We start from the raw sequence: 12,171 nt of genomic DNA, 5'->3' as shown, positions 1-12,171 counted from the left end.
GCAGGCCTCGGAGCCTTCCAGTCACCTGTGATCCGGTTTAGGCTGTGACTGATGTGCACTGTCAGTCAAAGTTTAACATCCACGAGTGTCGCCGCTGGTTTCCCCGAATTGCAGCCCGTGCCCGTGTGTGCTCGGCTCCCACACACTACTCACACCAGCTTATCAGTCTCAGCTTGATAAGCTTTACAGTCCGTGTCCGTCTATTCCGCTTGTTTTGCTGTGGAATATCTTGAAACCATTTTCCTTCGTCCCCGGCCCCGTCTGCCTGTTTTGCTAGGCAGGGAAGGATTTCAGGCACCACTGTTATAAACTGTTCTTATCACCTTGCTTCGACACCATCGTCTCACAGACTGTGAGATCACTTGACTCTCCACACAGCAAACAGGAAATAGACTTTCTCAGGCTTCTCCAATGTTTCCGTTATTTATTCAAATCACAGAAAGACAGATAGATACAGTCATCATATCCTAGCCATGCCAATCTTCATGTTGCGTTACAAGCTCATGATTAGACTCCCTACTGAAGTCACTCAGGCACTTCTTCCTACCTACGTTACACTAAACTACCTATGTACATAGCATACATTATATCAGATTACATAAAGGAAGAACATGCTTAGAGAAATAATTGGGTTCCAGTCAGTATTGCGAGCTAGTGCGGAAGGAAGAAGCAGAAGTGAGTTCCCCATCGCTCGCTCCAGATTTAATACCGACTAGGAAAGAGTTAAATATGACATCATCTTCGCCACCCCCTATATCAGTCTATTGGTGGACCCACTCGTGGTGTCATCATACCCGCCTACTCGATTAATAATCAATGAGGCACTTGACCCAGATGCAGGACCGTGGATGTTTAGTAAACATGGCCAATGTTTTCTGTTCCTGTGGTTGAGGTCAGAGTAGTCCGATGGCCTTCTCTTAGGAACATGTTCTCAGTATCTGCGTGTATCTTCTGCTACACGCAGACCCTGAGATGCCTCTGCCTGCATCACAAAAACCTCTATTTATTTTAAAGGCATACACTGCGGACAAGCCTTTTACATAAAACTCAGGCCAAGTAACTGAGGCCTACTTAAATTATAACAGATCTATTTTTGGAATAGTTGCTGGAAAGAAAGAAAACAAAAAAACGTTTTTTCTATGCTCCAGGAATCATATGCTATTAAGGACTGCCAACAAGCAATCTAGAGTCTAGGTGTAGATCTTAATTAGCTCAGGTTGTTAGGAAGAGGTTTTTGATACACCTGATGAATTTATGGTATGATTGTGAATAGTATGAAAGGCATGAGTGTTTTGTTATAGGTGTGGTTTTTTTTAGCATTTTATCTATGTACATGAGAATTTTATAGATTAAATCATTATCACTAGCGCGTGTTCCTTATTTATAAACTGTTTATAGTTGATTTTTGAGGGTCTTGGGATTCCCTCTTTGGAACTTGCAGCTTAGGTGCTCTAGTCTCCTTAGCGCCAACTTCTGCTAATAAAATAATAATAATATTTTCTACTCAATCTTTATTTTGTAAAGCACAGAGACAACATTTAACCTACAATAAGGTGTTATGTAATAAATGCCTTCTGTCATTCATTTCAGGCCTCAGCAATATATTGTAGCATTTAGGGATGAATATACAGCCCAGTATTCCGATACTTGAGGCCAGTATAGCAAATATCTCCACAATGACCATTTGTTTCCCCTTACTGCTCAGGTAGGCCGGGATGGCAGCAATCCAAACACTGCAGAACACCAGCATGCTGAAGGTAATGTATTTGGCCTCATTAAATATGTCAGGTAATGTCCTCACCATGAAGGCCAGAACAAAGCTCACAGCGGCCAGAAGTCCCATGTAACCCAACATAATATAGAAAGCCAGAACAGAGCCTTCATTACACTGAACAATGGTCTTCCCCGGAGAAGAGTGGAAATCATACTCTAGAAATGGGGGAGAAACTGACAGCCAAGTAATTCCAGTGATCACCTGAACAGATGAGCAGACTATCATGACTGTATTGGGAAATCTGACTCCCAAACACTTCCTCCATATTGAACCAGGTTTGGTGGCATTGAAAGCAATGCAAACCATGATAGTCTTTGCCAAAATTGATGACAGAACAATAGTGAAGCAGATACAAAAGAACACTTGGCGCAGTAAGCAGGTTATATCCACTGGACGACCAAGGAAAAGAAATATGCTTGATATACTGAGGAAAAGGCACAGGAGAATAAGAAAACTGAGGCTCCGATTGTTAGCAGTGACTATGGGAGTGTCCCGGAAAACAAAAAAACATCCAATTATCAAGGCTGATACCACAGAAAATAATACAGAACTTACAATAAAAAATAAGGTTACATTATCCCGAAAATATAGAAATTCCTGATTTCTGGGAACACATTTATTTCTTGCTTCATTTGGCCACTCATTATCAGGACATTTTTGGCAATTCTCACTGTCTAAATAAAATTAGAGACATGTAAAGGTAGTCACTCTTGATGTTTTTTTTTTTAAATAAAATCAATTTCCTGCTCGATCCAATAATAAAAAATTAAAAAAAATGAACCGATACATCGTTCCCTTATGAATATTTTTTTAATAGATGTCAGAAAAAAAAACAATCAACTAAAACATTCAGTTTTTCTATATTTCTGTATTATTTTTTCATCTGATCAGATTTTTAATGAATACAATTTTTAAAATATCGATTATTTTCTCTTCATTTAAACAACCAAAAAAGCTTTCCAATTTCATATGCAAGTGATCTTTTTTATTTTAAAACTAGCTGATGACCCGGCGTTGCCCGGGTATGTATCTGGCTGGTGTCAGCTCCGCCCACTTTTTATAACCCTAACACAAAAATGCTCAATGACCAAGTTTGTTAGCTTTGGCATCAATAATTTGTATATTCTCACAGAAATTATGCAAATCAGATTGGCGGTTTGTGACTCTGCCCCTCTCCAGCATTTGAACCCTATACACCCAATGACCAACTGCAGCAGGTTTCAGGAATCTGCTATTAGCAGTGTAAAAAATGGCAGCAATTTAAATATTCCCCTTAAAAATCAACAGGTGAAGTTTGATTGGCAATTATAGGCTCCACCCACTTCCCTGGATATTAATCTCAATCACCCAGTGACCATCTGGGAAAAGTTTATATTTTCCCAGTGAAATTTGTTTTTGGCTCTGCCCACTTTTTGTAACCTGGACACACAGTCACTCAATTACCAAGTTTGTGAGCTTTCAGGTCCTTGGCATCAATAAAAACAAATCTGATTGGCTTTTTGAGAAAGAGAAGAACCGAGAGCCCAATATGGTGTAGTATGTTAAGACAAATGGATAATTGGAACAAGTATAAATTGAATACTCACAAACCAGGGTTACCTCCAGGCAACCACTGTATAGGCAGGTGAGGAGATTAGCCTGTCCCCACTCAGGATTAAGAAGTCGCTCTCTGTAGACTTGAAGACAAGAAGGGGTATCCCCCTCCACCAAATATGGATACAATATGTTTTATAATAGAGAACAGAGGCGCCAAAAGAATAAAAACAGTACTTAAAAGCCTTAAACATTTTGCTTAGGAGGCACTGGTGGACTTACCTCCCATAAGCAGACACAACAAACTGTGTATTCACAAAAGGGATATTTATTGGTATACTCCAAAAGTAGTCTACTTTTGGATTATACCAATAAATATCCCTTTTGTGAATACACAGTTTGTTGTGTTTGCATATGGGAGGTAAGTCCACCACTGCCTCCTAAGCAAAATTTTTAAGGCTTTTAAGTACTGTTTTTATTCTTTTGGTGCCTCTGTTCTCTATTATAACACTGATTGGCTTTTTGTGGCTCCACCCCTTTTCTGGATTTGAACCCCAGCGACCCAATGACCAACTGTACCGGGTTTGAAACTTGTGTCATTAACAGTGCAAGAATGGCAGCAATGTAAATATTCCCCTTGAAAATAAACAAGTGAATATTGATTGGCTTTTTTAGGCTCCACCCAATTTTCTGAATATAAATCCCAGTCACCTAGTAACCAACTGTGCAAAGTTTGAGAACCCTGCCATTAACCAGTTCACCCCCAAGGGTTTTTATCCTAACGGACCAGAGCAATTTTCAGTTGTCAGCGCTTCTCCCTTTTATTCCCTAATAACTTTATTACTACTTATCACAAGAAAATGATCTATACCTCGTTTTTTTCGCCACCAATTAGGCTTTCTGTGGATAGTACATTTTGCTAAGAATTTTTTTATTCTAAATGCATTTTAATGAGAAAAACAGAAAAAAAAGAAAAAAAATCATTATTTCTCAGTGTTCAGCCTTTATAGTTTTAAAATTAAACATTCTCCTGTGGATAAAACAAACACATTTTATTTGCCCAGTGGTCTCGATAATTAAACCGTTTAGATTATGTCCCTACCACAATGTATGGCGACAGTATATTATTTTGAAATATAAGTGGTTATTTTTCTGTTTGTTCTGGCCATAATTACAAGCCCCTATGTAATAAATTAAAATTAATTTTCCCCCATAAAATATAGAATAAAAAAAGCTGAGTCCCTAAGGCAACTATTTATTTATTTTTTTTAAGCTGATTTTTTTTTTTACAAGTGTTTTTTTTGGGGGGGAGGGTTGGAAGTGTAATTTTATTAATGATGTGTATATACTTGAAAATGTATGTATTTTGTAGGTGTAATATACTTTTTGGCCACAAGATGGCGCTAGTGAACACGCATAGGACGTGTTCACTTTTTTTTTTTTTTTACACTTTATTAAACTGTTACATTTCCTGTTTATGTGAATGGACGTAGCCGCTGTTCGCGGTCACGTCCATTCACTCCAGGCACTGCGATTGGGTAGAGGACTGTTCGGTCCTCTTCCCCAACCGCCCAGCACGGGATCCCGACGGTAATGGCGGCGGTAGCGGCAGACACACGGCGGTAGCAGCGGCGGGAATGCACGACGTATTAAAACATCATGTTGCTGTTAATAGCGGTAAGCATGACGTTTTAATACGTTAGGATGGCGGTAAATGGTTAACAATGAAGAAGGGCTGCAGTTTACATTTTCTCAAGGAAATCTGTGTATTTTATTTTATTTTATTTTTATTTTATTTTATTTTTTGGCAATGGACATGTGGGTTGCTTATCAATGCAAGGGTATTGGAATTGCAACTTTTGCAGTAATAATTAAAATATTTGCATTCAATGTAAAGCTTATTATATTTAATTTAATGTAAATGAATATCATTGGTATGCACTAAATATCTTATTCTGAAAAATCACATATAAAATGCTCACAAAAAAAAAGAAGATTCAGCACTTAAAAATTGCAAGATGGAAAAATTCAAATATGAGAAAATGTGTCTGGAAGTTTCAGGGATAAGTGTGAAGGCTGCTTAATTCCCCATCCACCACCACTGCCTATATAGGCCTTGATTCACTAACCGGTGCTAACTCAGTTAGCACGTCTTAAGGCTTTGGATGTGCAAACTAGGGTGCTAAGTAGTTTGCACGTCCAAAGCTATTAGTGTTCGCGCACAAAGTTTAGCGCTGCACGGTGCAATGTTTTGGGCGCACCGGTGCGACACTTTGTGCACGCTAAGGGTTTTTTCACTGGCGTGCTAACACTTAGCACCCTTTTGTGAATCAAGCCCATAGTGTTCCTTACATGTTTGGGGGATGAGGGGGGAATAGGATAAGCTAAGGGAGCCTCAGTCTAACAAAGTGCATACATTGCAGAAACAGAAACTGGTACATTATAAAGCAAATTCAGACATTTACCCAAAATGACTGATATCTCTCCATCTGAACATGGAACACAGTCATAGCAACACATGTGGTATCCTTCCCTCAGTGCTTTCCTGGTTCCTGTGGGACAAGGTCCAGAACAGCGGCCTTGTGGTACCTAAGATAATGATGTGATATAAAATAAAGAAAGGAATGTCAGTGGAGATTATTGCCAGCTGATTGAGGCCCCTTTTACACTGCATCACCTAGTGATACTCTTCCCCGCCCAAAGCTCATTGCAACAAAGATGAAAGTCAAAAGAAAACTTTCATACTTAAGCAATGCGGCACACCACGATGGAAGTGTCGATTTTGTCGCAATGCTGCTGCAAAGTCAACAGTGTGTTACTGCATGAACCGTGCCTACCACACGGATTATGCAGTAATACAAATCAATGGGTGATGCAGTCAATATAAGTAGCAGAGTTTTGTGCCATTCGCATCTGAAAACCAACAGGAATCTCAGTGACATACTTCATGCTCGGCAGGCAGTACATCACTGAGTGGGAGGGACGGGTCTATGCATATGACCCTGTGGTGGTCATGTGACTGCAGGCTTCCATGCCACACAATTAGTGCATCACAACCGGCCTAATGGTTTATACATGAAGCCACATTTGGTTAAATATACATTACACACATACTGTATACATTACACACATTATACAACAGACCACATTACACTGTGTAGGTATGGAACATTTTGATTTCACGTGCATAAATGTTTCACGGTGAGCTCCATTGACTTAAATAGCAGGGAACTTGTAGTTTTTGAAAAAAAAATATTTTAACCACTTGGCCAAAAGGGTACAGTATATCTACGCTAGTTATATGCACCTTCCGCCGCTACCGCTGCTTCCGCCACTGTCCGCACTCCCGCTCGCACGTGCGCGTGCTCCCGCAATCGTACACGCCACCGCCTGCTCGGCCGGAGATCAATGAATGGGAAAAACCATTCCCGTTCGTTGATCTCTGCCCCCCAGCAATGATCGGCTGCTTCTATGAGAAGCAGCGCGATCATTGTGAAAATCCCTGAACTTCCGGCAAGCGTGCTTCCTACGCTTGCAGGACGCATTTACAAAAAAATTACTGTGGCCATCTTGTGGCCAAAAAGTAAAACTACACCCAAAAACATGTTTCATATACAAATACATTATTTTACAAGATAAATTAACTGATTAACTCCCACACTCCCCAATTGTTACCATTTTTTTTTTTTTGTAATAAAAATAAATAAAAAAAAATTACAATAAAAAAAAGCATAAATAGTTATCTTAGGGACTGAAATCTTTAAATATTTATGTCAAGAGGGTATAACACTGTTACTTTATAAATTATGGGCTTGTAATTAGGGATGGACGCAAAACTGAAAAAAAATGCACCTTTATTTGCAAATAAAATATTGGCGCCAAACATTGTGATAGGGACATAATTTAAATGGTGTAATAACCGGGACAAATGGGCAACTAAGTTACATGGGTTTTAATTACAGTAGCATGCATAATTTAAAAACTTTAATGGCCAAAAACTGAAAAAGAATGATTTGTTTTCCAAATGTTTTCCCATTTTCCCATTAAAACACATTTAGAATAAAATAATTCTTGGCATAATGTCCCACCTAAAGAAAGCCTGGTGGCGAAAAAAAAAACAAGATATAGTTCATTTAATTGCGACAAGTAATGATAAAGTTATAGGCGAATGAATGTAAGGAGCGCTGAAAGGTGAAAATTGCTCGGATGCTGAAGAGGTAAAATCCCTTAGTTGTGACGCGGTTAATTTTATGCATGGAAACATTTTTTTTCCTTTTAGGTGTTGTTAAATGGCATATAACGTTTAACCTATTAGTAGTGTAAATTTGCATTTATCAAAAGAAAGAGCAGTGAATTTCTTGCCTGGATTTCCATGTGGTCACTATGACCACCAGGAAAGCCCATGTGGCAACGCTTTAGCCAGAAATTGCTATACCATTAGTTGGATACCGTCTGTAGAACGTCTTGTATTATGCATGTTATGTGCCTTCTATGTCCTAGTTTCTTAACGTGTGTGGTACACGTAGCCCAGGGGGGACTTCTGATGGTTCCAGGGGGTACTCGGGCTTGATATACGTAACCAAGAAAAACAAACTTAGAGTTGTATAAAATGATAAACCTTATTTAACCTTCCTGGCGGTAAGCCCGAGCTAAGCTCGGGCTATGCCGCGCAGGAAAATATCTCAGCCCCTGGTGGGGCGATTTCCTCCATTCAAAATGCTGTACGCGCAGCTAGCACTTTGCTAGCCGCGCGTACAGCTTGATCGCCGCCACTCTGCGGCAATCGCCCTTACGTAGCGGCGCAAGAGGCCCCCCCCCCGCCACAGCCCTGTACTGCCCAGACCAATGAGTTCTGGGCAGCGCTATGGGCTGGATCGGAGGTGTCTGACGTCAGGACGTCGGCTGACGTCCATGACGTCATTCCGATCGTCGCCATGGCGACAGGAGAGGCCAAACAGGGGAACGCGTTATATACGCGTTCCCCTGTTTGCTATTGATGCCGGCGACGATCGCACTAGAGGGACACATGCGCCCTCTAGTGGTGTTTCATGTAGCTACCACTCTGGTAGCTTTACATGAAACACAAAAAAAAAAAAAAAAAAAAAAAAAGGATTTTTGCCAATTTGGCAAAAAAAAATTAACCGCCAGGGAGGTTAAACAACACCAAATTAGTATATCAGCTATTTAAACATAATAGTAAAAGCTTGGAAATTGGTTAGAACCAATTATCATGCACTACAATTAAATATAAATTTGTCAAGGGGTACTTGTGATAATGATTACTAGGGGTGGGACGACGAATCCGGCGAATCCACAAATCCCTCGAATATTAGGAAATATTCGAGATTCGTGGATTCGAATCCCGACGCCATTTTCCACTATACGAATCCGCCGAATCCCGACGCCGCATCGCCGCGCATCCGCCGCTCGCACTCGTCCTCCTCCGACCTCATCCGACCCCCCCACGCCTCCTCCGCTCGCCCCCCCCTGCCCGCATCCACTCACCTATCCATAGCGGAGCGCAGAGCGGCAGACCTCTCGCCGACTTCCTGGTTCCCCCTAGTGACCGGCTCTTACGTCATCAGTAAGAGCCGGTCCGGCCACTAGAGGGAACAGGGAAGTAACGAAGAGGTCTGCCGCTCTGTGCTCCACGGGAAAGGTGAGTAGATTATTATGCAGGGGTGAGCGAAGGAGGCACGGGGGACGGAGGGGGCCGTGGGGGGGGGGGGGTTGGCGGGGGCGGGGGGTTCTATCTATCTACCTACCTACCTACCTACCGACCTAACACTATCCATACCTACCTACAGGCCGCTATACCTACTTACCTACAGGCCCCTATACCTACCTAAAGGCCCCCTATACGCACCTACCTGCCTACCTAAAGGCCCCTATACCTACCTAAAGGCCCCTATACCTACCTACCTAAAGGCCCCTATACCTACCTACCTACCTACCTACCTAATGGCCCCTATACCTACCTACCTACAGGCCTCAATACCTACCTACCTACCCACCTACCTACAGGCCCCCTATACATACCTACCTACCTAAAGGCACCTATACCTACCTACCTACCGGACACTATACCTACCTACCTACAGGCAACTATACCTACCTACAGGCCACTATACCTACCTACCTACCTACCTACCGGCCACTATCCTTACCTACCTACAGGCTTCTATACCTACCTACCTACCTACCTACCTACAGGCCGCTATACCCACCTACCTAAAGGCCCCCTATACCTACCTAAAGGCCCCCTATACGTACCTACCTACCTACAGGCCCCTATACCTACCTACCTACCTAAAGGCCCCTATACCTACCTACCTACCTACAGGCCACTATACCTACCTACAGGCCTCAATACCTACCTACAGGCCCCCTATACGTACCTACCTACCTAAAGGCACCTATACCTGCCTACCTACATACTTACCTATGCTTAAGGCCCTATACCCTGCTACCTATACTGAAGGTCCCTTTACCTACCTACCTACCTAAAGGCCCCTATACCTACCTACCTACATACCTACCTATACTTAAGGCCCTATACCCTGCTACCTATACTGAAGGTCCCTTTACCTACCTACCTACCTACACTGAAGGCACTTGTACCTTACTACCTATACTGAAGGCCCATATACCCTGCTACCTATACTGAAGGCACATATACCCTGCTACCTATACTGAAGGCCCCTATACCTAGTTACCTACCAATACTGAAAGCACATGTACTGTGCTACCTATACTGAAGGCCCCTATACCTTGCTACCGATACTGAAGGCACATGTACCTTGCTACCGATACTGAAGGCCTCTATACCCTGCTACCTACCTATACTGAAGGCACATATACGCTGCTACCTATACTGAAGGCCCATATACCCTGCTACCTATACTGAAGGCCCATATACCCTGCTACCTATACTGAAGGCCCATATACCCTGCTACCTATACTGAAGGCCCATATACCCTGCTACCTATACTGAAGGCCCCTATACCTTGCTACCTATACTGAAAGCTACCAATATTGAAGGCACCCATACCTAGCTAGCTATACTGAAGGCACCTTTACCTCGCTACCTAAGCCTGGGTACCTATACTGCGGGCAACTATACCACGGATCGCACAATTTTTATGTGCAGGATTCGTTAGATTCGGGATTCGAAAGGTCTGAGATATTCGAGAACCTTTTTAGATTCGGATCCGGATTCAGATTCGAAGAAATTGTGGATTTGTCCCATCCCTAATGATTACTATGCTAGGGGGTACTTGGTGAGTGCAGGGTTTAAAAAGGGGTACATACCCATATATTGTTGAGAAACACTGTTTTATGTGATGTCTGATTAGAATGCTATAAAAATGTTATAAAAAAAAGAAAATATATATAAAAAAAAAGAAAAAGAAAAAATAAAAGAAAAATACATTTCTATACAGCAGCAATACTGCTTTTATGGAATCCCTGGCAAATGTATCTATGCTTTGGCCATTAAAAATTTAAATAAAAGAATAATGATGTGAGTCCCCACTTCTAATCCTCTTTTACCCCTTGTCACCCATGCAGGCTGGGATAGCCTAGGGCCTTCTAATAGCCTTCTAACCCTAACACACAAATACTCAATGATCTAGTGTGTGAGTTTTGTGGTCTTTGGCATCAATAATTTGCATTGAAATGAAACAAATCTGACTATTTGTGGCTCCACCCCTTTTCTGAATTTGAACCCCAGTCACCCAATGACCATCTACACCAGGTATGAGGCTTGTGCCATGCTATTTGTGGATCCACCCCTTTTCTGATTTTGAACCCCCATTCGCACAATGATCAACTGTACCAGGTTTGAGGCTTGTGCCATTAACAGTGCAAGAATGGCAGCAATGAAATATTCCCCTGAAAAATCAATAGGCTTTTGTAGGCACTGCCCACTTTTCTGAATGTTAATCCCAGTCAACCAGTGACTAACTGTGCAACGTATGAGAACCCTACCCTTAACAGTGTTATGCCTCATACTCACGGGCTACAAAAGTGGCCTGTCGCCAGAACACGTGAGCGTGTGCACGACAGGCCGGCGACAGCTCGTTGCCAGGTCCCTCCACATACACACGTGGAAGAAGGAACAGCTGTGCGACAGAAGCTGTCGCTGACGCCCCCCCCCCCTCGCCGGAAGCGCCGTCTATTTTCAATGATGTTGCTGTCGCTAGTCCGCATACTCATGCGGACTAGCGACAGTTGCGGCGGAGTTGACCGCGTCGATCGCCTAGCGACATCAGCGATGAGCGATGGTTCGGGGTGCGCGCCCGTGTAAAGCCTCATATTCACGGGCGACCTCATACTCACGTGCGTGCCGCGTGTTGCGGCAACAATTGTAGCCCGTGAGCATGGGCCATAAGAATGGCTGCTGTTTACTTTTTCCCAGTAAAATTTGTATTTGATTGATTGATTGATTGGCTGTTTGTGGCACCACCCCTCTTTCTCAATTTGAACTGCCAGTCACCCAATGATCAACTGTACCAGGTTTGAGGCTTGTGCCATTAACAGTGCAAGAATGGCAGCAATGTAAATATTCCCCTTGAAAATCAATAGGTTAATTTTGATTGGCTTTTATAGACTCCACCCACTTTTCTGAATATTAATTTTAGTCACCCAGCGACTAACTGTGCAAAGTTTGAGAACCCTACCATTAGCAGTGTAAGAATGGCTGCTGTTTACATTTCCCAGTGAAATTTGTATTTGTCTCGCCCCACTTTTTAGTAATGGGAATAAAAAGTATCCTATGCTTTATTCCAGGTAATGTACTATGTGTGCGCCAAATTTCATTCAAAACCATTCAGCCATTTATGCGTGATCAAGTAACAAACATC

At 42.2% G+C, this 12,171-nt stretch overlaps 1 protein-coding gene across 1 annotated transcript in view; it reads right to left on the bottom strand.

Moving 5' to 3' along the window:
* Positions 1–1,543: 1,543 nt before the first annotated feature.
* The window catches only part of LOC137550344 (vomeronasal type-2 receptor 26-like), an 87,007-nt gene continuing 76,379 nt past the window's right edge, over positions 1,544–12,171 (bottom strand). The window contains exon 7 of the mRNA XM_068271265.1: positions 1,544–2,298. Within this exon, the coding sequence (XP_068127366.1) occupies positions 1,544–2,298 (755 nt within the window). The remainder of the gene's footprint in view (positions 2,299–12,171) is intronic.

The sequence above is a fragment of the Hyperolius riggenbachi genome, chromosome 1 (genome assembly GCF_040937935.1).
Source record: "Hyperolius riggenbachi isolate aHypRig1 chromosome 1, aHypRig1.pri, whole genome shotgun sequence".
Lineage (NCBI taxonomy): Eukaryota > Metazoa > Chordata > Amphibia > Anura > Hyperoliidae > Hyperolius > Hyperolius riggenbachi.
Note: the sequence above shows the minus strand (reverse complement) of the source record. Positions and strands in the feature narration are given on the sequence as shown.